This window comes from Neoarius graeffei, chromosome 26, assembly GCF_027579695.1.
Source record: "Neoarius graeffei isolate fNeoGra1 chromosome 26, fNeoGra1.pri, whole genome shotgun sequence".
NCBI classification, from domain to species: domain Eukaryota; kingdom Metazoa; phylum Chordata; class Actinopteri; order Siluriformes; family Ariidae; genus Neoarius; species Neoarius graeffei.
In genome coordinates this window covers 6,278,764-6,306,635 of record NC_083594.1, presented here as the reverse complement: position 1 = coordinate 6,306,635, position 27,872 = coordinate 6,278,764, and the positions used below count along the sequence as shown (strand labels likewise).

Here is a 27,872-nt window from a genome sequence, read left to right as displayed (position 1 = left end):
AAAAATTTTTTTTTTTTTGGATTAAATAAAGGCTCGTGAAGTTTCCGTGAGTGTTCAGCAGAGCTGTTCAGTCTCCCATGTCCATGGATCCATCACCGATCATCCAGAGGATATAGAAGCACAGGGCCAGGAAGCCCGTGCCAAGCAAGTCGCCAAAGGCTGTTAGGTAGGGAATGGAACAGGTATCAGGATCCATCCCTCTCTTCCACATCCAGTACACCATCAAGTCAGCCAGATACAGCAGGATCACCACCTGCAGGAAAACAAATGGGTGGGTTACCACCAAATCAACACCACATACTGTCGTTTTTACTCTACCACAGTGCTCTTGAATCACGGATTCATATAGTAGTATCATGTGTTTTAGTGTAGTATCATGTAGTGTCGTGTGGTAGAATAATGTAGTATTATAGTAGTGCTGTAGTATTTTACTGTAGGAGGACACGGTATCATTATAGTACAACCCCGATTCCAAAAAAGTTGGGACAAAGTACAAATTGTAAATAAAAACGGAATGCAATAATTTACAAATCTCAAAAATTGATATTGTATTCACAATAGAACATAGACAACATATCAAATGTCGAAAGTGAGACATTTTGAAATTTCATGCCAAATATTGGCTCATTTGAAATTTCATGACAGCAACACATCTCAAAAAAGTTGGGACAGGGGCAATAAGAGGCTGGAAAAGTTAATGGTACAAAAAAGGAAAAGCTGGAGGACCAAATTGCAACTCATTAGGTCAATTGACAATAGGCCATTAACATGACTGGGTATAAAAAGAGCATCTTGGAGTGGCAGAGACTCTCAGAAGTAAAGATGGGAAGAGGATCACCAATCTCCCTAATTCTGTGCCGACAAATAGTGGAGCAATATCAGAAAGGAGTTCGACAGTGTAAAATTGCAAAGGGTTTGAACATATCATCTACAGTGCATAATATCATCAAAAGATTCAGAGAATCTGGAAGAATCTCTGTGCGTAAGGGTCAACGCTGGAAAACCATACAGGGTGCCCATGATCTTCGGGCCCTTAGATGGCACTGCATCACATACAGGCATGCTTCTGTATTGGAAATCACAAAATGGGCTCAGGAATATTTCCAGAGAACATTATCTGTGAACACAATTCACCGTGCCATCCGCCATTGCCAGCTAAAACTCTATAGTTCAAAGAAGAAGCTGTATCTAAACATGATCCAGAAGCGCAGACATCTTCTTTGGGCCAAGGCTCATTTAAAATGGACTGTGGCAAAGTGGAAAACTGTTCTGTGGTCAGCCGAATCAAAATTTTAACTTCTTTATGGAAATCAGGGATGCCGTGTCATTTGGATTAAAGGGAAGAAGGACAACCCAAGTTGTTATCAGCACTCAGTTCAAAAGCCTGCATCTCTGATGGTATGGGGTTGCATTAGTGCGTGTGGCATGGGCAGCTTACACATCTGGAAAGACACCATCAATGCTGAAAGGTATATCCAGGTTCTAGAGCAACATATGCTCCCATCCAGACGACGTCTCTTTCAGGGAAGACCTTGCATTTTCCAACATGACAATGCCAAACCACATACTGCATCAATTACAGCATCATGGCTGCGTAGAAGAAGGGTCCGGGTACTGAACTGGCCATCCTGCAGTCCAGATCTTTCACCCATAGAAAACATTTGGCGCATCATAAAACGGAAGATACGACAAAAAAGACCTAAGACAGTTGAGCAACTAGAATCCTACATTAGACAAGAATGGGTTAACATTCCTATCCCTAAACTTGAGCAACTTGTCTCCTCAGTCCCCAGATGTTTACAGACTGTTGTAAAGAGAAAAGGGGATGTCTCACAGTGGTAAACATGGCCTTGTCCCAACTTTTTTGAGATGTGTTGTTGTCATGAAATTTAAAGTCACCTAATTTTTCTCTTTAAATTATACATTTTCTCAGTTTAAACATTTGATATGTCATCTATGTTCTATTCTGAATAGAATATGGAATTTTGAAACTTCCACATCATTGCATTCCGTTTTTATTTACAATTTGTACTTTGTCCCAACTTTTTTGGAATCAGGGTTGTAGTTTAGTGTAATATAGTGTTAGAGAATTAGATAGTATTATAGTAATCTAGTGGAGTATTATAGTAGTTTAGTGTGGTACATTAGGATAGTGTTAACATTTTAAATTTACATTTTATTGGCAAAGTATAATATTTCAGAAATCCAACAAACCTGTATTTTCTTTTATTACAGATATTTTACACCCCACTATATGACTATGAATTAGTGTGTGTACCTGGAGTAAGGCAGCGCTGTCAGGTAGACAGCGATGAAGACAAAGGTGAGGGTGGTGTGTCCGCCCCGTATCAATTTGATGGTGTATAGGAAAATAAGGTGACCGGGAATCACAAGGAAGAGGAGCACTCGGGCAGAACGAGAATTCACACCTGTGAGAAATAGAGGAGGAAAGCTTGTGCATCATATGTGGAAATTTTCAGATGGATACCGAGGTCATTAACATTTCATGTACAGTGTTCACAGGATAGCCACTTTAAGGCTGTTTTTAAGAAGATAACTTGAGACCATTTCTTAATTTAAAATAAATCACGATCTTTATTTCTGTTGCACCCTATTCTCAGAGCATGATGTCACGGTCATATCTTTACAAATGTACATGAATTCCCCAATTAATAAAAGTTGTGATAGTGTTTAATCCAATAAAGACCAAATAGATTATAGACAGATACAGTAACAGTCAAAAGCACCTATTCATTCATAGGCTTTTCTGTATTTTGACTATTTTCTACATTGGAAATCCTGGGTATGACTTTAAACTGCAACCGGTGGGGAGTCTCAGGTCCGGGAGGACTTGAGTATTGGGGAAAGTGGAGTTACCCCTTAATCACCATTGCTCCCAGGTCCGCTCTGACCCGGAGTGGTAGCACCTGCCTGGGTTCCAGCTATGGGTTAAATAGTACTTCACCAATAAGGTGCTGGCAGCAGGGTGCTTTTTGGTGCAATGTGGCAGAGGAACCCAACAGGGTCAATGGCACACTACCTGATGGCATGCGGAAGAGCCACTCAGATGACCAACGGATGGCATCACTCAGCAAGTCAGTTGTCACTGCAGGGCAATTTCCAGATCCGTCAGGTCTGTGGCACTTTTTGTGCACCACTTGGCATCAGGTCTGGAGGTCCAGAGAGACAACATGATGGGGGCACGACATCGTTTTTCTTACCTTACTGTGCAAGGCACTTCGTGAGGAGAGGAGAATAGGAAAGCCCTGTGGCGATGGAGTAAATACGGCGGCAGCAGGTCTGACAAGCTGGAAGCTGCTATATTTTACTCTGTATTTGAGCTGCTGCAACACCTGAATTTCCCCTCATGCGGATCAATAAAGGAATATCATATCTTAAAACTATGAAATAACATCTGGGACATATCCGGAATTATGTGGTTGAAAAAGTGTTAAAAAAATAAAAAAAATAAGTTTCATATGTTAGATTCTTCAATGTATCCAGTGTTTACCTTGATGACGCTTTGTACACTATTGGCATTATTTTAACCAGCTTCATGAGGTAGTCACCTGGAATGCTTTTCAATTAACAGGTGTGCCTCGTCAAAAGTTAATTAGTGGACGAGTTTCTTCCCTTCATGATGCGTTTGAGGTCAAATAGTAAATAAGAAAAATACAAATAATAATACAGCCCTATTCAACACCACAACTGTCGTAGTCCATACAGTATTATGTCAAGAACCGCTCAACTAAGTAAAGAGAAATAACATCCATCAGTACTTTAAGACATGAACTGACTTTCAATTCATAAAAATAAAGAAAAAACACTGAATTAGAAGGTGTGTCCAAACTTTTGACTGATACTGCATTTGTACAATCACACAATCTAAATAATATCTTGTCATGCAGTTAATTTTAAAAGACTTCCTTTTAATGTCTGGCTTAAAAAAAAAGTCTTTCATTATACATTACAACAGAATATCCATCCTTTTTATTTCTATAGTTTTCCAGGTCTGTTGTATATACGGTGGTGCTTGAAAGTTTGTGAACCCTTTCTAATTTTCTACAACCCCGATTCCAAAAAAGTTGGGACAAAGTACAAATTGTGAATAAAAATGGAATGCAATGATGTGGAAGTTTCAAAATTCCATATGTTATTGAGAATAGAACATAGATGACATATCAAATGTTTAAACTGAGAAAATGTATCATCTCATCTCATCTCATTATCTCTAGCTGCTTTATCCTTCTACAGGGTCGCAGGCAAGCTGGAGCCTATCCCAGCTGACTATGGGCGAAAGGCGGGGTACACCCTGGACAAGTCGCCAGGTCATCACAGGGCTGACACATAGACACAGACGAAAATGTATCATTTAAAGAGAAAAATTAGGTGATTTTAAATTTCATGACAACAAATCTCAAAACAGTTGTAGGTTGTATGAAAAAAAAAAAAAGTTGTACAAGCGAATAAAGGAAAATATCAGGACATCTGTCCATGAACTGAATCTCAAGTGAAGGTGGGTCATGCAGCAAGACAACGACCCTAAGCACACAAGTCGTTCTACCAAAGAATGGTTAAAGAAGAATAAAGTTAATGTTTTGGAATGGCCAAGTCAAAGTCCTGACCTTAATCCAATTGAAATGTTGTGGAAGGAGCTGAAGTGAGCAGTTCATGTGAGGAAACCCACCAACATCCCAGAGTTGAAGCTGTTCTGTATGGAGGAATGGGCTAAAATTCCTCCAAGCCGGTGTGCAGGACTGATCAACAGTTACTGGAAATGTTTAGTTGCAGTTATTGCTGCACAAGGGGGTCACACCAGATACTGAAAGCAAAGGTTCACATGCTTTTGCCCCTCACAGATATGTAACATTGGGTCATTTTCCTCAATAAATAAATGACCAAGTCTAATATTTTTGTCTCATTTGTTTAACTGGGTTCTCTTTATCTACTTTTAGGACTTATGTGAAAATCTGATGTTTAGGTCATATTTATGCAGAAATAGAATGTTCCTTTAGAATTTTCTTGAATATCTAAATTCTAAACTTTCGAGCACCACTGTACACTTTTATCCTGATCCTAAAGCAAATACTGTGAAATCTGTACAATCATAGCAGTTTTCTACACTATGACACGTTTTTTTTTTAATGTATATCACATTTACTAGCTAGATCTCAAGTCACTGAAATTCCGAGGCATTCCAATCCATCCCAAACTTCCAAGTCAGATTTAAAGTCCGTTCAGGACAGGTTGGAGTGACCGATCATGGTTTCGTTTTGTTACCTGAGCTGAAGAACGTGCTGCAGGGTGTGGGACATTTCTGTGGAGGTGGATTTGTGTCTGCAGTGGGGAGGCGAGTCATGTGCAGGTATGTGGAGATGCGACTGGCCTGGACCGCCACCAGATTACCTCCCACGCCTATAATAGGGCAAAAAAACTCCAACAGCATTTACCCTCCCTTATGGACTCATGTTCAGATCTAAATAATGAGGTTTAGTCTAAAAGAGGAACACTATTCAAAACCTTAATTACTGCAATAAACATGGACATTGTTTTAAAGAAACATATTTACAGGTGCTTCTGCAAAAGTAGTCAAATACCTCTGGCTTTGTCCAAATGAGTCTTATTAAAGTGTTAGAATGGAGTGTTTTGCAGGAATACCTACAATAACTGAATTATACTGATTCAATGCTCACCGTTGATGACCGGAGTGAACACCGCCATTCCAGCGTAGTTGGGATTAGACACAGTTTGGTCCAAGATGAGGCCTCCAAGACTAAAAAATGATTTAAATTAATTCAGGATCTTCAACTTGTTGGAGATGAAAGAGCTCAAGTGTGTGAATATCTCTTTACTGTACCTGCTGATCGCCATGGCGATAATCACAGGCTTCCACCCTGAGTACAGCACTTCTCGGGTGGAGGGGATTCGTCGGGCGATCAGGACCCAGATAGGCGTCAAGGCAATGAAAAATACGAAGACTAGTGGATTGGCGTAAACGTTATCTGTGAGAAACAAAATAACCAAGAAAAGTTTAGGTCGGTGCAAGTCAGTTGTGAAACTGCTTTATTTTTATACAAAGTATGAAAAGTAGCATCTAATGAGCAATAATATGTACACAAACACGACACAACACTAACCCCAAATCAGACACCTAGTGAGACTAAACACAAACATTGCTCTGCTCTGGTGGAAAATCATTTGGGTGTAATTTCTCCCTATTCACAATGTCAAATGCCTTTTCATAGTCAATAAAATTAGATCTAGTGCAGAATTCCACTCTAATGATTGCTCTTTTACAATACGGAGAGTGGTAATCTGGTCCACACACAATCAGTTCTTTCTAAATCCAGCATGTTGGTCTCTTAACTGGGGGTCCACTGCATCTTTCATTCTGCCCAAGATGATTCTGTTGAACACTTTACCTGACAGAGAGTAGAGGGATCCCTCTGTCACTGGAACAAGTGCTAAGGTCTCCTTTTTTAGGGGGCTTAATATAACCCTCTTTCCAGTCTGCTGGTACTTCTTCCTCTTCCCAGATCTTACTGAAGAGTGGATAGAACAGTGCTATGGTGTTGTCTAGATCAGCTTTTAGTGCTTCTGCTGGAATGTTGTCTGGCCCGCTGCTTTGTTGTTCTTCGGTTTCTGTATAGCCTTCCTAATCTCTTCTCTGCTGGGCCTGTCACAATTGATTGGTAGGTCGAATTCTGCTGGATTAATATCAGGGGGATTTGGTGGTGTCGGTCTATTTAGTAGTTTGTCAAAATGTTCCATCCACCTGTTTAGTTGTTCTTTAGTCACAATGGTGTTTCCTTTCTTTATCCTTCACTGGTCTTAGTGGCTTAATATTCTTGCCTGGCATCCTCCTGGTGACGTCATACAATTGCTTCAAATTTCTGTTTCCTTCTGCTTCTTCTGCTAAGCTGTCTATATAATTCCTCTTGTCTGCCTTTGTACCATTCCTCACTTCTCTACAGGTGTTTGCATAATCCTCCTGTGCCCTTGTTTTTGACATTCTTGTCCAACTATTTATTAATGCTGCTTTCTTCTCTTTCCTTACTTTGACCTTTTGCACGGTGTCCGTAGATATCCATTCTCTGTGATTTAATTTCTTGCATCTCCATACATCTTGACATGTCAATGTACCTCTAATATCCTACCATTGCTTGCCAATGCTGGTTTCCTCATCAAACAGTTCCTGCAGGCCTTCAAATTTGTTAGAAAGTTTCAATCTGTACTCTTCCTGTATCTCAGGTGTCTCTCAGCAAGCTCACGGTGTACTTTTGTCTGCTTTCTGTTGTCCCCAACCGATTTTTCCTTAATTTCAGCTTCAGTCTGGCAAATAGTAGGCGGTGTTCAGATGCTATATCCGCTCCCCGTTTTACGCTCACATCCAGTAGCGATCTTCTAAACTTTTTGCAAATACATGTGTGGTCTGTTTGGTTTTCCCTTACCTGGTCTGGTGATACCCATGTTGTTTTGTGAATCCTTTTATGGGAGAAGATGCTGCCACCAATAACAAATTTGTTCAATGCACAAGAATCTACAAATGTTTCTCCATGACCATGCGTCCCCAGTACTTCTTCATATCCGGTGTTCTCTCCCCCGATCTTTGCATTAAAGTCACCCATCGTGATGGTAACAGCTTTTTCTGAATACTCATCTAAAATATTTTGAAGTTTATCATAGAACTCTTTCCGGTCATTTGTTGGAGCATAACACTGTATCGCATTCATTTTGATTTTATTTTTCTTCGTTCTGAAACTTGCTGCAATGATTCTTGGTCCATGCACCTTCCAATCGATCATCGCTTTTTGTGCAGAGCTTGATAGCATATGCGCTACACCACCTGTGTGGGCAGCATCATCCTCTTCATGGCCTGAATACAGCAACATCTCTCCACTCATTAATCTTTTCTGTCCTGATTCTATCCATCTTGCCTCACTAATTCTTAGGCAAGGCAAGGCAAGTTTATTTATATAGCACATTTCATACACAGTGGCAGTTCAATGTGCTTTACAGAAGTAAAAGCAGAACAGTAAACAATAGAAAATAAAATTACATAAAATAATTGGGGAAGAAAAATAATAAGAATTAAACAACAGTAGAAATAAAATAATAAAATGGAATAAAATTCAAAAAAGGAATCAGCCTCGAGATTAATTATTATTATGGGTTTAACTCATAAAGCGCGCTCTTCCCGTGGCTCTTCCACGAGGATCACCAAAAATCGTCCCGCAGACAAAATCTACGAGGATCACCAAATAAAATCGTCCCGCAGACAAAATCTACGAGGATCACCAAAAATCGTCCCGCAGACAAAATCTACGAGGATCACATAAAGCGCGCTCTTCCCGTGGCTCTTCCACGAGGATCACCAAATAAAATCGTCCCGCAGACACAATCTACGAGGATCACCAAAAATCGTCCCGCAGACAAAATCTACGAGGATCACAGTAACAAAGAATTAAAGTAAAAGTAAAATCATTAAAATCCAAGATTAAAAAGAAATTAAAATAAAGAAAGTAAAATCATTAAAATCAAAATTAAAAGAAATTATGTTAAAGGAAATTAATTACTTAGGTAAAAATTAATCAAGTGAAAGCATCTGAAAACAGCTTTGTCTTGAGCCTGGATTTAAAACTAACAACAGTAGGAGCATTTTTGATATCATCTGGAAGTTGGTTCCAAAGCTTAGCAGCATAGCAACTAAAGGCTGCTTCACCACACTTCGTTTTGACAGCTGGTATTACTAGCAAGTTTTTCTCCTGTGATCTTAGAGACCTAGTTGGTGCATATAATTGAAACATATCCAGTAGGTAGCTGGGTCCCATCCCATTTAATGTTTTAAATAGAAGAAGTAGTGCTTTAAAGTCAATTCTATAGCTCACTGGGAGCCAGTGCAGAGACCTTAGGATTGGAGTGATATGGACGACCCTTTATGTTCTTGTAAGAACCCTTGCTGCTGCATTTTGGATTAGTTGAAGCTCTTTGATGGTCTTTTTTGGAAGACCTGTGAAAAGGCTATTGCAGTAATCAACCCTACAGGAGATGAAAGCATGAATAAGTTTTTCTAGATCATGTTTTGACATGAGACCCCTGAGTTTAGAAATGTTTTTTAGGTGATAGCATGCTGACTTTTTTACCACTTTCATATGACTGTTGAAGTTAAGTTCGCTGTCAATAAGGACACCAAGGTTTTTGACAGTATCCTTTGCTTTAAGCCCCTTGGTTTCAAGAACAGTGGCAATCCTAAGCCTTTTCTCCTTTTTGCCAAATATAATTGCTTCAGTTTTATCTGCGTTCAGCTGAAGAAAATTGTGAGACATCCATTTGTTAATTTGGTCAATGCATCTCTGAAGAGACTCAAAAGGGGCATAGTCATTAGGTGACATAGCTAAGTAAAGCTGAGTGTCAGCTGCATAGCTATGGAAGTTTATTGAGTTATTCTTAATAATTTGTCCAAGTGGGAGCATATAAAGGTTGAATAGTAATGGTCCCAGGATTGAGCCCTGGGGAACCCCACAGTTCAAGGACACGGGTGATGAACTGTGGCCTCCAATGGCCACATAAAAAAATCTTTGTTGTAGGTAAGATTTTAACCAGTTGATTACTGTTAGAACCTGTGTCTGTCTCAGTTCAGATGCGTTGACGTAAGAGCGCTCTGGAGCAGGGTTAAAACAAACCACACGAGTTAAATCAATCTGGTTTATTCAAGCACTGCTCAACGATACACAGAAAGAGCAGGGTTTATATACATCAGAAGCTTGCGTGACAAGATAAGTAAGGGGCTCGGGGGCACAAGGTCAACTCACCATATAAGGAGTTGTTTTATTATACATGAAAGAGCAGACCATACACCCCCTAGAACAGGAGGAACCAGGAATGTGGTTTCAGCGAAACTAGAAGGTACAGAGAAAATAAAAGAGTATGTTCTCGCGATTATGCACGTTTACCAGGGTGTGAAAGGGTCATAAAGCTCAGGACAGCTATGCACGAGAACACACACAATCTTACAATCCCCTCTTTTATACTTTGTTTACAGAGTATAACTACAGTTTAGACTCTAACGTATTGACAGACATAACAAGACTGATTAGTATGTTGTTTAGCAGTCCAATTGGCAAATCGCCAAAAAACGTTGTCCTCGTGGCTGGCTTGAGCGGGATTCCCTGCTCCAAGCGCTAAGACCAATACCAGAAGGAAAGTCATACTGGTCACTGACTTTGTTCTTTCTGTGTCCACAGGATGTAGATAGTTGAAGGTAGCCCAGGCTCACGTGTCTTCCAGATTCCTCAGTTCAGAAGTCTGCGGGACGCACCGACCATCCCCTCTTTGTAGATCAGCCGAAACCGGATCACTCCGGATGCTGGAAAGGGGATCCCTGAAAAGGCCGTCAGCTATTGTCACAGCAACTTTCTGAAACACAAAAACCTGTTAAGCATCAACAATATAGATTTCTATTACATTGGAGCCTTCTTTATTCGACTGGCATGAATCCACTGTGGAAAAAGGTCAGTTAGTACAGCCGTTCGAGTTACAGCGAGCACATCCGTGGGTTCACTGTAGGGCGGTTCCTCCAAAGGAGCGCCTAATTTCGCAAATTTCTTTACCAACACTTTATCCCCTACCTCAAAGGGGTGAGTGGGTGCCTCAGGAATGGGAGGCTTTTTGGAATTTAGTCTCGTCCAGTACTCATCCAACACCCGCATGAGACCCACGGCGTACTCACTGAGATGTACATCAAGATCACTCGTTCCTATAGCCTGCATACCTCTGCGCCAGGGTGTAGGAAAAGGCCGGCCCATCACGAGCTCATACGGAGACAGGTTGTCGAGGGCCACTTGAGCGGTCATTCGCATGTCAGCGAGAACTAAAGGCAAAACTTGTACCCAATTTTTAGTACCAGCTTCTTGCATGGCTTTACGCAGCTTACCCTTGATTGTTCTGTTTGCGCGCTCCACAATGCCGGAGGATTGTGGATGGTACGGGATGTGGAATCGCCAAAGGATTTTTAGGTCCTTACATAGTTCTTGTGTCACCTTAGAGGTGAACGGCGTACCTTTGTCAGAGTCTATCCCTACCGGGAGACCATAACGCGGAATGATTTCTTGCGTCAATTTGTTTACCGCCGTGCGAGCGTCTTCTTTCCCACAGGGGAAAGCCTCCACCCATCGTGAAAATTTGTCGACCATGACCAAAAGATACTTAAAGGGGCCCTGCTTTGGCATGTGAGTGAAGTCAATCTGCCATTCCTGGAACGGCGTGTCAGGTATGGGAAGGTGCTGATGTACCGCGCCTGGTTTAGATGGATTATTCTGGGCGCACGTTAAACATCTGTCTAGAATGTGATGTACATCGGTGTGTATTTTGTCGATGCAAAATATTTTGGATAAATCCTCCACTACCCCCCTTCGTCCGCGGTGAGTGGGACCATGAAACTCGCGGACGAGAAATGGAGTGCAATGTCTAGGCAAACAAAGGCGGCCCTGAGCATCGATCCGAACGCCGTCAGACGGCTGCGCGCCGCATGAGTCCCAGAATTGTTTGTCTGAGGCCGAGGCGGAGGCCTGGAGGGAGGGTAAATCAATGTCCGGAAGAACGGCACTAATCATACGGCTGGATGAGACCAGGGAGAGAGTAAGCGAAGGCGGAAAAACACCGGAGGCAGCCGCGGCTTTGGCAATGCGATCGGCGAGAGAGTTTCCCCTGATCTCAAAAGAGTCCCCAATACAATGAGCACGAGTCTTAACAATGGCTAAAGAGCGCGGGAGAAGACAGGCGGTGATTAAATCAGTAACAAGCGAAGAATGAGAAATGGGCTTACCGTCTGCAGTGGTGAACCCACGCGAAGCCCAAATCCGACCAAAGTCGTGAGCAACGCCGAAAGCGTAACGTGAATCAGTGTAGATAGTGACGTCTGTGTCCTGGGCAATAACACATGCACGGGTTAGAGCGTATAGTTCGGCAGCCTGAGCCGAGGAGAAAGGAAGAGAAAAAGCTTCAACAGTTTCATCAGGAAGGCGGCACACAGAATAACCACACACAAAGACGCCGTCAGAGGGGCGTGAACACGAGCCATCCACGAACAGCGAATCACCTGAAAGTAAGGGGGTGGAACGTAAGTCGGGGCGGATACTTGTCTCGAAAAGAATGCTAGAAATGCAGTCGTGTGTTTCAGAAGGAAGAAAATCATCCTGTGAATTGAGGAGGCGCTGAAGCGCGTGCGCGAGAGAATCAAAGGAGGAGGAGGGCTTAACAGTAAGGTTTTCGGTGGCCAAAAGAATAGACTCGTATCCAGAGCGACGCTGCGCAGATAAATGCTGGGTACTGAGGTTCTTTAAAACGTGCACTACATCATGTGAGGTGTGGAGAACGAGCGGGTGAGACAAAACCAGCCGTTCAGCGTCCGTGACCATGACAGCACATGCAGCCACCGCCCTGAGGCAAGCAGGGAGACCCTGTGCCACAGAATCAAGAGTTTTAGAGAGGAACGCACAAGGCCGCATACCCCCCCCGTGCTCCTGCGCCAAAACCCCAGACGCAGTTCCCTGCTGGTTGCACACATATAAATGAAACGGCAAACGGTAATTCGGAAGTCCGAGAGCAGGGGCCGAGCATAAAGCCTGTTTCAAGGCCCTGAAGGCCGTCAGCATCTCATCAGACCACACCAGGGGCTGAGTCAAAGGGTCCGAGTGCAGAATTGCAGAGCGCAGACACTTGTCATAGGTGGAACAGTCAGGAATCCACTGGCGGCAGTAATTGATAAGTCCCAGAAAAGCCATGAGGGCGTGTTTGGTGGCAGGCACCTGAGTGTCTAGGATGACCTGCACACGCTCGGGGCTGAGCCTGCGGGAGCCCTGGGAGAGATCGTGACCCAGATATCGAACAGTGGGGAGGCAGAACTGAAGCTTAGTTCGTGAGACCTTGAAACCTTCTTGCGCCAGAAGAGAGAGGAGAGCGAGTGTGGCTTTAGCGCAAAGGTCCTCGTCCTCCGCCGTTACCAGAAGATCATCCGCGTATTGGAGCACGGAGGAGCCCGAGGGGAGGCACAAACCGGCCAAGGCGTCCCTCACTACGGCTGTAAAAACCGCGGGGGAATCGACATATCCTTGGGGTAACCTGGTCCATGTGTACTGCTTTCCCCTGTGCGTAAAAGCGAACAGGGGCTGCGTGTCGTGGCCCACAGGGACGCTGAAAAAGGCAGAACAGAGGTCAATCACAGAGAAAAACGCATGTTCACACGGAATCGAGGCCATAAGAGAGGGAACGTCTGGAACTAATGGGGCGACTGGGATAATTAACTCATTAATCTTACGCAAATCCTGGGTGAAACGCCACGTGCCGTTGGGCTTCTGCACCGGATTCACTGGGGTGTTATAAGGGCTGACACAGGGAACAACCACACCTTGCTCTAGGAGAGAACACAGAACATCATCAATGCCAGACAGTTTAGCTGGGGAAAGGGGGTACTGTTTTACATATACTGGCGAAGAGTGTTTAATGACCGCCTCGTAAGGGGTACAGTTAACAAAGCCCACCTCGTCCTTATGTTCCGCCCAAAGAGAAGCTGGGAGATCAGAAAGAGAGGGTGTGAGGCAGGTAACGGCACAAGCAGCATTGAGAAGGTTATGGGGGAGAGAAAGAGAGGTGAGGGCAAGAGCAGCCGACGAGGTTTCGTCTGGTATGTCAACAACCATGTGTGAGCCACTAAAAGAAATAGAGAGCCCTAGGAGGCTCATGAGGTCCCGTCCAAGCAGGTTAAAAGGGCAATCAGGCATGCAAACAAAGGAGTGAGAAAACTTCAGTAAAGGATCAAGGGCACAAGTAACAGAAAGGGGGGGCGTGCAACTGGAATGGAAAGGAACCCCTTCTATTCCCACAGAGCTTACAGACCGTGTAGATAAAGGACCCGCATATTTCCTCCCCACTGAGGACATGGTAGCCCCGGTGTCGAGTAAAAAAGGATATTCAGTCCCTGCCAGGCATAAAACAATAGTGGGAAGATCTTCGTTAAGAGGGGAGCTGAATAAAAGATTTAACATAGCAACGGTCGGGGTTTCATCGCTCTGAGGGCAGCCCTATGGGCGGGCAGGATCTCTCTGCCCTGTGGGGCTTGAACCGGCGCGCATGACGGGTTTCTCGCGTTCCTGCTCATCTCGCTGTTTCGCATGACATTCTCTTATCCAGTGCCCCTCTTTTCCACAATAGTGGCACTTTCCATTTCTCCTCCCTCCCCCGCCGCGCGGTCCCGTTCGGCGACCCCTCTCCTGTCGTCCCTCCGCTCGTCCGCCCGGCACGACGGATAAACATGCTTTATTCGTTTTACAGTCTAAAAGACCATCGCTCTCCAGCGTGCGCACCCGCTCCCCGGCCTGACGGAGGACCAGATTATTCCGGTCACTCCAGTGATGTTTTAAAACGCTCTGTATTTCGGGGCGACAATTAGACAGAAAGGTGGACAAGAACATTGGGTTCGGGTTTGCCAAATCAAGTTCAAGACCTCCCAAATGTTGCCAAACTTCCCCAAAGCGCTTCCAGAAAGCCGACGTCAGCTCAGAACGCTCCTGTTTGCAGTTAGTGACCTGTGACAGGTCTCTATTTGCTTGTTTTAAGGCGAGCAGGTATCGCGTCAACTGCTCGCGAAGCTGCTGCAGCGCGTCCGGCGTGTCTTTCCAAAAGAAGGTAGACACGGTGCGCTGGCGAGGGCGACCGTTTTCCCCTACCGGAGGCAATTCCTCCTTAACATTAACAGCAATATCGTTGACGGGGCGGAGGACCTGTACGTTTTCTAACAGGGCCGTCTCATCGTATGCGCCTCCTAATTTATTCTGCAGAATAAACCGGTAGTCGGCTCCCGTTAGCTGACAGTTACGAGAAACATTAATTAACTGATCAACGAAGAGCAGAGGCTTGTCGGGTGACGGAAGAAGTGAGATGATGTCCTTAAGAGCCGACGGGGACGGAGGAGTTATATCAATACCACTGCGCTTTGCAACCCATACACAAGCAGCGTTTTGTGGCGGATAAGGACGCGAGCCGGCGTCTGGTCCCACATCGTCGGGATTATCCCAATCATCATCGTCATCGGTGTCATCATCGGTATCGTCACTACTTTCTTCGTCTTTGCCGTTCTTGGCTGATGCAGGCGCACCCTTTATCCCTCCGGGACGCTGCCCTCTGTCAACCGTGGGGGGGGGGCACGCAGACACAGCAGCCAAGGACGGATATATTTTAGGAATCGTTTTTACAGCTGACGGCGATTTACCAGTAATTTTTCCAGCCTTACTATAAGGTGGAGGTTTACTATCTAACGAGGCTGGAGGAGCAGAATGAGATTTGGATTTTCCTAGCGCCGCCTCCTCCGTTTCCTTGGTGACGGGTGCAGCCCGAGGCTTCGGGATGGATTTCAGGACTGAACGGGGAGTATAAGCCTGTTTAAAATTATCCCAAATCTTCTTCATATCATACCATTTGGCATATCCTTCCCGCATATACGGGCGATCCCATCCGGGGTCCCCTAATCCCTCATAAATCATGCGATGGGCCGATGCAAGATAACCAGGATCGAAAGTACCTTGACGGGGATAGGAAGGAATTTGAGGGTTGGCCTCAGTCCAACCTGCCAAATTATCGAGCCAGGGAGAAACATAATAAGCAAAACCGCACCTAGTCATCCATTCGGCCGGGGTTTCCCCTGGCGCAGGCTTAGGGAACGAGCTTCCCATCGTACAATGACAACAAACGGATCTGAAGAGGAACAGACAACAAATATAGTACAAATTTGTATAGCGCGCTCTTCCTGGACTCGAACCAGGGAAAACTGTCCTCCGTAGGACACTACGAAACTACTGCCAACCAGGTAGTCAATCAAACATGTCTTACCTGATTGAGAGTATCACGTCGGGGTCACCAAATTGTTAGAACCTGTGTCTGTCTCAGTTCAGATGCATTGACGTAAGAGCGCTCTGGAGCAGGGTTAAAACAAACCACACGAGTTAAATCAATCTGGTTTATTCAAGCACTGCTCAACGATACACAGAAAGAGCAGGGTTTATATACATCAGAAGCTTGCGTGACAAGATAAGTAAGGGGCTCGGGGGCACAAGGTCAACTCACCATATAAGGAGTTGTTTTATTATACATGAAAGAGCAGACCATACACCCCCTAGAACAGGAGGAACCAGGAATGTGGTTTCAGCGAAACTAGAAGGTACAGAGAAAATAAAAGAGTATGTTCTCGCGATTATGCACGTTTACCAGGGTGTGAAAGGGTCATAAAGCTCAGGACAGCTATGCACGAGAACACACACAATCTTACAATTACTATACCAGTAAATCCAACCCAATGCTCCAGTCGATGTAACAGTATGGAATGATCTACCGTGTCAAATGCAGCACTTAAGTATAAAAGCACCAAGACTGATGTTTTACCAGCATCAGAATTAAGACGTAGGTCATTCATGACTTTAGTAAGAGCTGTTTCAGTGCTATGATTGGCACGAAAACCTGACTGAAACTTATCAAAACATCCGTTTAATGTCAGGAAGGCAGTTAATAGCACCTCAAGGTTGTAATTTTTCATTTCTGCTGTTGCTTGGGCACTTTTCCCTACTTGGTACATGGTCTTTATCAGTGGTGGCTGCTGGTTTTTAAAACAGGGGAAGCCCATTTTACGTATTCATCGTAAAACCTGTAGGCCGGATATCAAAGCATAGAAAGGTGTGCCCCATTAGCATAGTGAACTAGACAACCCTACCTAGTGGCAGAAAGTATTTTTGCTTGTACATTTCATGTTATAGTCTGGCTTGCCAGGCTAGTGCCTCATATCCTTAATCAAAAATATCAAACATCCAAAAATCACTGGCTATTCAACGAAGAGCCTTGAACAATCATACCCTGATATGCAACACAGAGTCTTTAACACAACACCCAGCTGTGCAACACATCCTTGAATATCTTCTGCAACACAGTCTGGAAATTCATAACCAGGTAGGCTATGCAACACACAGAACCTTGAATATCATACCCAGGTATAACCTATAACACAGAGACCACCATTCTCTTAACATTACTGAACAATATACACACTTCAGATTCATGAACATTATATGATGCACACTATTTATACACAAATTCTGCCCTCCGCTCCTTTTCCAGGTCTGTGACGCTGTCATACTAGCTGGTTGTGCTTTCCAGAGACTTCACCAATTTCTGTTAGCAGCTAGCACTGCAGATCCCAAAAAGGCTCAAGCTAGCCTACAACCAGATTGAACTACAAATGAAATAAACGAGTGAATTCGCGAATGATCAAACTGATAGAATGGATGAAAGTTAACGGAGCACAACGAGTAATATTTACATTTATTTACAGAGTAATGTACAGAGACATCAATGAGAAGAAACATTTATATGAAAAGAAATTCGGACAGCACTTTGGCACACGACTACACTTTCTCGACATCCGCTAGGGACTGACTGATCATACTTCCATGTTCCTCGCTGACGCCGAAGTACAGAGCCTGCCCTCCTCATGTCTTTCAAACACTACCTCCAATAATCCTTCATCAGCCCGGCTTCTTGTCCCTCCCACTGTCTCATTTAGTCCCAGAGAAGCCCGGCTTCCCTGGAAGTGACGATTTTGTCGATTTTAACCAATAACAACTAGCCGAAATTGGCTGTTCAGAGCCCTCTCATAGACTGCAACGGAAACCCGGCTGCCAGCACATAGAGCCCATTGAAATAAGAAAGGTTACAGCCAGTGTTGCCAGATTGGGCTGTTTTAAGTGCATTTTAGCGGGTTTTGAACATATTTTGGCTGGAAAACGTCAGCAGTATCTGGCAACGCTGGTTACAGCCTGGCAGCAAAGGTCATTCTCGTAGCGAACTGCAAGTTCGTCAGACATCACTCAAATAAGTTACAGGATAGTTATGAACGTAAATACAATCTTGGGCATATATTATGTTATGCAAGTTATTGTTTTAATGAGAATTCAACGTCATAGATGCCGCAGTTTGGGGAGAGAATTTTAGGGGAAGCTCGGCTTCCCTTGTTGTCTCTGAGAAATCGCCCCTGGTCTTTATGTTCCATGTTCCAATATTGATGGAGTTTCTAGATGAGAGGAGGGTGTTCGGTCCTGAGGCTTCCCGGGCTTTCTGTGTGACGTACCGCCCTCATCCAGGACAGAATTCTCACATTGTTCTCCTGCCAACGTTTCTGTAGCGGGTTTTGTTTTTATGGAGAAGGGTTGCTGGTCCTTCATCCAACCCTCCTCCTTTCTCATCCGGGCTTAGGACCGGCCATGGCAGAGTTGACTAAAGTTCACTTGCATTAAAAAAGCCTCAGAAAACAGAACTATTCCCAAACTTGATGCTAAAATGTGGTTATTTATTATTGTTCATCTTTATCAGAAAGAAGAGTTGGTTAGTAAGGATGAGGTGAGGGCAGCCATGAAAAGAATGAAGACTGGGAAAGCAGTCGGACCAGATGGTATCCCGATTGAGGCTTGGAGATGTTTGGGTGAGACGGCTATGGAGTTCCTAACAAGATTGTTTCATAAGATCCGAGAGAATGAGAAAATGCCAAATGAATGGAGAAAGTGTGCGCTAGTCCCAATATACAAGAATAAGGGAGATGTACAGAGCTGCAGTAATTACAGAGGGATAAAATTGATGAGCCACACCATGAAGCTATGGGCAAGGGTATTGGAGGTGAGATTGAGAAGAGAGGGAGCAATCTGTGAACAGCAGTACAGGTTTATGCCAAGGAATAGCACGTTGGATGCAATTATTGCTTGAAGAATGTTAACAGAGAAGTACAGGGAAGGCCAGAGAAAGCTACATTGTGTGTTTGTAGATCTGGAGAAGGCATACGATAAAGTGCCGGGACAGGCGTTATCATATTGTAGGAGAAAGTGTGGAGTGAATGAGAAGTATATTAGAGTGGTGCAAGACATGTATGAGAACAGTGAAACAGCAGTGAGGTGAGCAGTTTGGAGCAACTGAATGGTTCAAGGTGAAGGTGGGACTCCATCAAGGATCTGCTTTGAGTCCTTTCTTGTTTGCCATAGTGATGGATAGCTTGACGGACGAAGCGAGGCAAGAGTCACCATGGAACATGATGTTTGCGGATGATCGTGATATGTGGTGAAAGTAGAAAGGAGGTTGAGTTGGGTTTGGAGAGATGGAGGTATGCATTGGAACAAAGAGGAATGAAGGTGAGCAGTAGCAAAACAGAATACATGTGCATCAAGGAGAATGGGGATGAGAGTGTCGTGAAGATGCAAGGAGTAGACATAAAGAAAGTTGGTGAATTCAAGTACCTGGGGTCAACAGTGCAGGAAAATGGGGGCTGCGATAGTGAGGTGAGAAAGAGAGCGCAGGCAGGGTGGAGCAGTTGGAGAAGGATTTCGGGAGTCATTTGTGATAGGAAAGTCCCAGCAAAAGTGAAAGGTAAGATGTATAAGATAGTAGTGAGACCAGCTGTGATGTATGGATTGGAGACCGTACACTTAACGAAGAGACAGGAGGCAAAGTCGGAGGTAGCGGAGTTGAGGATGTTAAGGTTTGTGATGGGAGTGACGAGGTTGGACAGGATAAGGAACGAGCACATCAGAGGGACAGCACATGGAGAGAGCTTGGGAATTAAGCTAAGAGAGATGAGACTGAGATGGTACGGGCACATCCTGAGAAGAGATGCAGAGCATGTTGGAAGGAGAATGTTGAGGATGGAGCTGCCAGGCACATGAAAACGAGGAAGGCCAAAGAGGAGATACATGGATGTAGTGAGAGAGGACATGAAAGTGGCAGGTGTGGTAGAGAAGGATACAGAAGACAGGGAGCAACGGAGACGAAAGATCCGCTGTGGCGACCCCTAATCGGGAGCAGCCAAAAGAAGAAGTTGTTCATCTTTTGTCTTGCAAAAAAATACAAACTGGAACTTTCTCGACCACTGTGCTTCATTTTACATTGATCTCTTCGGTCATAACTTTTCAAACCAGGAAATTCTGAGAAAAATCTGGGAACGTTAAACAATGACAGCTGCCCAAAGTGTGAACATTTCATTCCCTTTCCCACCATGAGCACACGCTGCCACTGGACACAACCAATAAACTGCAAAATCAGTAAATTACCCAGAATCCTCCACTCACCCAGCTCGTGGTAGAGTCCTGTGCTGATGCCAGAAAGTAGAGCCAGAGTAACCAAGTCTCCGAGGCTGGCAACGATGGGCGTGGCCACGTTGTCCGGGTTAATGCCAACCTTTCTGGAGCCGATGATTACGCCGATCGTAATAAGACCTGTTTTGGAGGAAATATTGGTTGTCATGGTGTTGAGATGTTCAAGCAAACACAGGAAAGGCTCTAATCTGTACACAATGAGAGCAGGAGCTGTTTGGGGCTTTTGAGGTCTCCTGTTCTGCTCTCGTGAAAAAAAACCCCACCAAAAACAGTACATCGGCAGACAGTTCCTAAATGTTATATTTGGAATGAAATTCCATAAAAGCTCCATTATCAGCGTAACTGATCGGATATTAAATTATGTCATCACAGTAAATCCATCCATTCATCTTGGCAGATCTCAATCATGGACTTGAAATTACTACATATTTTGTCAACTTTCTTTCCAGCAACACTTTTTTATGCCTCCGCCACCATAAGGTGCAGGAGGCATTATGTTTTCGGGTTGTCCGTCTGTCCGGAAACCTTGTGAACGCGATCTCAAAGGCTAATGAAAGGAATTTCACCAAACTTTCATTATTTGTGCGCTTTGGGACAAACATGAACTGATTAGATTTTGAGATCAAAAGGTCTAAGGTCAAGGTCACTGTGAGGTCAAATGTCTGTCCGAAAACCTCGTAAACACAATGTCTCCAAGGCTAATACAAGTAATTTCACCAGGTCAAGATTACTGTGAGGTCAAATGTCCATCCCCAAATCACTGTCTACCGGGCAAAGGCATCCCCATCGACGCCGTTGGCGTCGAGTTCTATCTAATTTTTTTTTTGCTATAACGAGCAATGTAAATACTCAACAACACATATCTACTTTACAGCTGTTTCTATGATAACACTGATCATATACACTGCCAAAAGCAAAACAAAATGGCTTCTAATGTCTTTCTTCATTAAGTGCACCATATCGCTGATAGGCAGCGATCCACAATTGACACGGCAACTAGTTCCCCTGAAGTTTTGCTAATCTGGATTTTGCGGTTTGTTTTTCATTCCAGTTGACAAATATTCATCTCGATCAGGGTTGAACCTAAACATGTTATTAGTAATATTTTAACCAGCTTGCTGTTTTTAAGTCAATGATACTGTACATTTCGGAATAGGAACTGAAGCTAATCCACATGTAGCTAATCTAACAAAAACCATATATCTAGTGTATAAACAAATTAAAGTGACATTATGAGTCACTATAAAATCACTGTAACACATGTCTTCTTGCTTTTATAAAGTGGCAACAAGCCAGAATGATAAAATACAGTGTTCGATAAACAATTCAAAGTATTAATATTCACTCTATACAATTCTTCCACCATAAAATGCATAGCAACAGAACAGACACATATTATAGTAGTATGGTTGGTATACAGAATACGCAATTTATTTAATCTGATGTGTCACAGGTGAGCGAGGATTTTACACAGCAATTTTTCAAACGTGACTCAGCCAATCAGATTTTAGAACCGAAGCTATCCATTTTATATAAGAGCTTTAGTAACATTTTCCAACTGGCTCATTTTCCTAAAGTTTAGGACATAATGTAGCTGTTATAGCAAATGTCCCCAATCATATTTCAACCTCCTTTCCTTATAGAGTCTTCTTTATTGCAGAGTTATAAGAGCACTTTATTGGATTAAACTACAAGATGTCAGTCCTCTCACCTAGCAGCAGGGAAGCGATGACGGCTGTAGCTATGCTGCTTGCACCGAGCAGAACAGCATGACCTACTGTGATTTGGCCCCCTGGGATCCAGCCAAAAATGATTGTCACGATGGAGGCTAGGAAACCAACCACAGTGGCCTGAACCTGTGGTATGAACAACAGGGTCGCATTTACCCATCAGACTTTTCTCTCGCTTAAAATTCCACTACAAACACAAAAGGTCAATGTCTGCAGTTTAATCATGTCACATTCACATTACGACTGTCCCAGAAGGAACATGAGTAGCAGAGGATATTTTATTCTGTTCAACTTTGGATTATTTTCAGGAAAAAAAACCCCCAACATTGTTCATACATTTGATAATCTCAGTCACCATGTATGGTGTATACCGAAATATGTAAACAAGGTTCTCCATTTTTAAAGGGTTCAGTACCTGAACTAGTGCGCGGTTCCCCATGATCATTTTCCACATCTCCTTGGCTGTGTCCATCTGTCCGATATTAGTCTAGAGGGAGAGAAAGCATCTTTACAGCTGCTCCCATGTAGCCTGACCACAGAAAGCTTTCTTTATTGGGAGCGAGAGGATTAGGAAGCTTACTGCTACCGTGTAATATCCAATGTTTTTCAGCAATTTACCTTTCAACAATTAATATTAAGAATTAGCATTGCAACAATATCAGTATTGATCCAGCCATCCATTATCTGTAACCACTTATCCTGTGCAGGGTTACGGGCAAGCTGGAGCCTATCCCAGCTGACTATGGGCAAGAGCCAGGGTATACCCTGGACAAGTCGCCAGGTCATTGCAGGGCTGACACAGAGAGACAAACAACCATTCACACTCACATTAATCTCAGTAGTAATGCATAGCATAATAAAAACAAACATTTTATAGGAATTTTAAATTTTATGCTATACGTCTGCATTTCTTCTATATAAAGGAGCAACAACAAGAAAGATTTCCCATGGCCAAGTCTATTTTGACATTAGCAAGCATTTTTCTGCGCGTGTGCCAGACATGAAGCTGCGATTTCAGTGACAAATTACAATTATATTAAGATTCTCAATTCTATGCAAACCAGGTATGACACAATAAAATGACGTTCAAATAAGTGGCTCAAATGATTTTTGGACCAGTCCTATGCCGTGTGTATTTGTGGTGTCTAACATTTCCTCTGTTTCTTCAGGTTTCCTCTTGTCCTGTCACATAACTTTTTTGTCTCGAGACTGTATCCTTTTGCTTGCCCATTTTTCCTGCTCCAACACATCAACGTTGAGAACTGACTGTTCACTTGTTGCCTCATATATCCAATCGTCAATCGCACACTCTGATTGGCTACTTATAAAATATACTGAGTTACTTTGTGCCCCGTTCCTTCTGATTCTCTGAATTGTTTACATCGCACACCACACCCCTTTTGTGCCGCTGTAGATCAGCAGTTCTTCTTGAACCTGGTGATCGCTTTGTGATGAAGTGCCACTGCTGGTATGAACACAGACTCCGAGACAGTCTGATTCTCCAATTGTCAGATTCCTTTATTGCAGCTATTGGCTGTTCATGATCTCAGTGCTCCTTTTGGAGAGAACGCTAATATATGACTCATAATACTGATCCTCATAACAAACAGTAGCTAGCGATCATGATGTTTTCCTCTACGTCCTTTTTGTTTCTACGAATTATCAGTTGGACTAACATTTTTGGAGCGTTCAGTGTAAACACGCTCTTGCAAAGGTCATATTATGTTCTGGGGAGCCAAGCACACCTTCAGGTATACATCAGCTGGGTGTCCAAAGGTCAGGTCAGAAAATTTTAACTGGCAGTCTGAATGAACATCAGACTTCTACTTGTGCTGTGATCTTAAAATAATAATAAACAACAACAAATGGTTTAGCAGTGAATTAAGCGCCTTTGCTTTCCATGTCAAAAAGTGGTAACAGCTAGTTTTCTGGAGTTAAACTCTTCAGCTGGCTGGTTAGATGATAATACAGGACGCCTGGAATATCTTCCTTATTAAGATAAAGCTACTCAGAGGTATTGGTTAGGTTTCAATCAGCTGACGATATTAGAGGAAGTCTTTAATGGAAGTTGTTGCAATCACTGAAACAAATGTGCTGTGGTGGCTTTAAAGCTGCACCCAAACAACACGATCCAGATCTAATCTGTCAAAAAGCTGTCTCTCAAAGCCGACATATTACACATGACTACAAATGGATAAAAAGTATGCCTGTAATTAATAAATAAACATCACAAATAATTCTGTGTTGTAAGAGGAATAAAACACTCTGGTGTGGTAACAGTAACTCTCCAGTAATGACGCTCCATGATCATTTTCCTACCCCTGTGGTCTTTTTTTATTATACACCGGTTCACTCAGGTTTGTTGGTAATTTGGTGAAACTCACTGCGGTGGACAGTCTGGAGGCCAGTGTCATCTCCAGGTTCCCCTTCAGGCCCAGAAGAGCAGGCACCAGGATAAAGACCTCGTTCACCTCGGAGAACACCGTCCAATGCTGCATGGGGAGAAACACACAGAACAAAATGATCCTTTTTCGAACAATGTGCGGTGTTTTGTAATGTCTTAGCTCTTTATGTTAATTTATTTTTTTAATTTCTCATTTTCTTTCTTTTGTATGTACAAATAGTTACATACATTTTTTTATACATGTTCAAAATAAATAAATTCATTCATCCTTTACTGCATTTCTGAACCACGGCTTAGTTCTGGGTATGATTTTAAACTACGGTACAACCGGTGGGGAGTCTCAGGTCCGGGAGGACTTGAGTATTGGGGAAAGTGGAGTTGCCCCTTAATCACCATTGCTCCCAGGTCCGCTCTGACCCGGAGTGGTAGCACCTGCCTGGGTTCCAGCTATGGGTTAAACAGTATATCTCTAATAAGGTGCTGGCAGCAGGGTGCTTTTTGTTGCAATGTGGTAGATGAACCCAACAGAGTCAATGGCACACCACCTGATGGCAAATGGAAGAGCCACTCAAATGGTCAACGGATGGCAGTACTTGGAAAGTCAGTTGTCACTGCAGGGCAACTTCCAGATCCGTCAGGTCTGTGGCACTTTTGTGCACCACTTGGCATGAGGTCTGGAGGTCCAGAGAGACAACACGATGGGGGCACGACATCGTTTGTCTTACCTTACTGTGCAAGGCACTTCTCCAGGATAGGAGAATTATGCGCAGCCCATCTGCATTTCTGCGCATCCTAACGAAGCAGTCATCATCGCTATGCATGCACAGGGTATAGTAAGTACAGGGATACCCTATTAATGAATATGAGCAGTAGCTGGACAATTGACACGTGTGTGTACGCAGTAAGCCTACTGCAGCATCTTATTTTGGCGTGTGAGCATGGGTGTTAACAATACCATAAACGTCAAAGGATGGCACACACCCTTTACATGTAGTCTACAGTGCAGTCTAGGAATACATACATGTTGTTTCCCAGCTGGGAGGTCCATATCATGAAATACCGTGACCGAGGTCTTGAAAGTACTGAGCGAGGCCCTCTGGGCCGAGGTCAGTATTCAAGGCCGAGGTCACGGTATTTCACCATATGGACCGACTTTAAGCTGGTAAATAATATATTTATTTTTTTCTTTACCAAATTCTAACAGAAAACGAGAGCGCCCGAAAGGGAAAACCGAGCCGAGCCGCCATTTTGAATCCTCATTCACGGCTGTAATGCAAATTGCTTCCTCTTCGGTATACAAGTGCACTTCCATGGCAGGAAAAAACCTACATTTTGCCACCCATGTAGTCCCCCATTTATACAAAACTGAGTCATTCAGGATTCAGCCATGTTTTTGCTCGGCGTTAGCAACAGTTAGAGGTTTTTAGCTTTCTCCTGAAATGTTTTCTTTTATTTCTTCTTCCTCAGGGTAGTAAAACTCGCTTTCGCTGTGAAGACTGTCATCGGTATCCATGATGTAAAATTAATGCTATTATACTGAGAAATGCTGGCAAAAATTTATAAGATTTTTGATTTTAAAAAATATCTTATAAAAAAGATAAATGTTGACAAAAATTGCTACTATGTTTGTTGTTGTTGTGAACAAGCAAGTGGCCAGAGGTCCGTAACCGGGGTCCATACCGTAGGATACGGACCCACTCGCCAGCCAATCAGAGCGCAGGATTTGATTAAAACCGCACCGCGAAAAAAAATAAAGTATGTTACGTCGATGCAAGAAGTTCCCACGCCCTGTTAAAATCCAACAGGACTCCCCCAGCTCGTTTTTCACTGCATTTGTCTCACAAGCGAAAAAAACCTACTATTAATATAAATTACACCATAAACTCTTCAGCTCAATCCAACATTACAATTTATTTGGTTTATTTAACATTATTAATTAAAAAATGGCAGGCATATCTCGGTATCTGCAATACAATCAAGTCACAGTTCCAAGTAGCCGCGTACTAAAACTTTTTTTTGGACATGGGGGCGTGTGCCGGATGTGCTGCCCCCTTAAATCCATGCCAGGGAATGTGGACACCAACACTAACTCTTAGTATCTTTTGAGTGGATCAAAATCTAGCAAAGTAAAATGCTGTAAAAATCCTGACGATGGGAAACTTTCAAGAAATAAATATTCTCTGTTATTTACAGGATGGTGGTAAGACATTCATGTCAAATTTTGGATTTCTTCATTTTAAATAGCAAACAAATCGATTTGGGGTGGCACGGTGGTGTAGTGGTTCGCGCTGTCGCCTCACAGCAAGAAGGTCCGGGTTCGAGCCCCGTGGCCGGCGAGGGCCTTTCTGTGTGGAGTTTGCATGTTCTCCCCGTGTCCGCGTGGGTTTCCTCCGGGTGCTCCGGTTTCCCCCACAGTCCAAAGACATGCAGGTTAGGTTAACTGGTGACTCTAAATTGACCGTAGGTGTTAATGTGAGTGTGAATGGTTGTCTGTGTCTATGTGTCAGCCCTGTGATGACCTGGCGACTTGTCCAGGGTGAACCCCGCCTTTCGCCCGTAGTCAGCTGGGATAGGCTCCAGCTTGCCTGCGACCCTGTAGAACAGGATAAAGCAGCTAGAGATAATGAGATGAGATGAGACAAATCGATTTGGATGTTGAATCAACACACACTTACTTGAACAATGTCGAGGACCATACCAGCGGCCACCATCCCAAACCCGGCCAGCAGGAAAGGGAACACGACCTGCAGTCCGATGGAAATTGACGTCTCGTTTAGAGGAACTGGTGGCACTGGGCTTTGGCCCGTGCTCGTGTCATTATTCTCATTGCTTTGGGTGCCGTTTTCCGGTAGAGCATCCTGCCTCTGACCCTTGTTCTTGGCGTGACAGTCGATCACCACAATTTCTGTCTGCACACTTTCTGCCTCAGGTCGTTCTGGCAAAGATGTCACCTCAGTGAGCTCATACTCGCCGCCGCTCAGCTGCCTCTTCTCAGCTCCTGTGGCCAGGATGACTGGGTGGGCTGAACCGTTCGAAGAGATGAACTCCTTCACCTCTATGACTTCCATCACCTCGGACTTGTTGGGCAGTTTGTCTTGCTCTTTCAACCAGAGGACCATGTGGAAGCCTCGAAGTTGAGTCGTATCAGAAGAAACGAAGAACGCTTTTAGTCAGTGCCAAGTTTTGATCGGTGCTTCACCTGCTCTACAGTGTCGATCTATCCCATTCAAGATGTGGATCCTCAGCTCCTCAATTTATAATTCACACTCTACAGGTTGAGTAAAAGAGGCAGGTGTTTTAGCCTTCTCCACGCTTTGTAAAAGATCCTGCCTGAATTTCGGTAGCATACAAATTACGTTCCCCATTCACCGCAGCCGTTCCTCCTCGTTCTCCACTGCTGAGAACCGTTCCACATCCCTCTTCTCTTTCAGTGTGAAAGAAAGGGCACTTACTTGGCAGGACTGTCAGCAGAAGTGTCCTGAGCAGCACTGGACAGTTGTACTGGCTCACTTCACAAGTCACAATGTTACAAGGCTCATAAAAAACGTGCATAGGGTCAGATCG

General features: G+C 43.7%; 1 protein-coding gene across 1 annotated transcript; it reads right to left on the bottom strand.

The window, feature by feature from the left end:
* Window positions 1-67: 67 nt before the first annotated feature.
* LOC132874638 (solute carrier family 41 member 1-like) lies at window positions 68-27,427 on the bottom strand. The gene is made up of 11 exons (XM_060910968.1): window positions 26,984-27,427; window positions 24,289-24,396; window positions 22,320-22,391; window positions 21,886-22,030; window positions 20,148-20,294; window positions 14,174-14,176; window positions 5,858-6,002; window positions 5,694-5,773; window positions 5,281-5,415; window positions 2,289-2,429; window positions 68-261 (listed from the first exon to the last, which is right to left on the bottom strand). Exons 1-11 carry the CDS (start codon window positions 27,425-27,427, stop codon window positions 68-70), a joined length of 1,614 nt encoding a protein of 537 aa, XP_060766951.1.
* Window positions 27,428-27,872: the final 445 nt, after the last annotated feature.

Coding starts and splice junctions, on each gene's coding strand:
- LOC132874638 (XM_060910968.1), bottom strand. CDS start 27,427: ATGGTCCTCTGGTTGAAAGAGCAAGACAAACTGCCCAACAAGTCCGAG. Junction 24,397..26,983: donor TGGTCCTCGACATTGTTCAA/GTAAGTGTGTGT, acceptor CTCCCCATGCAG/CATTGGACGGTGTTCTCCGA. Junction 2,430..5,280: donor CAGCACGTTCTTCAGCTCAG/GTAACAAAACGA, acceptor TATTTCTCACAG/GTGTGAATTCTCGTTCTGCC.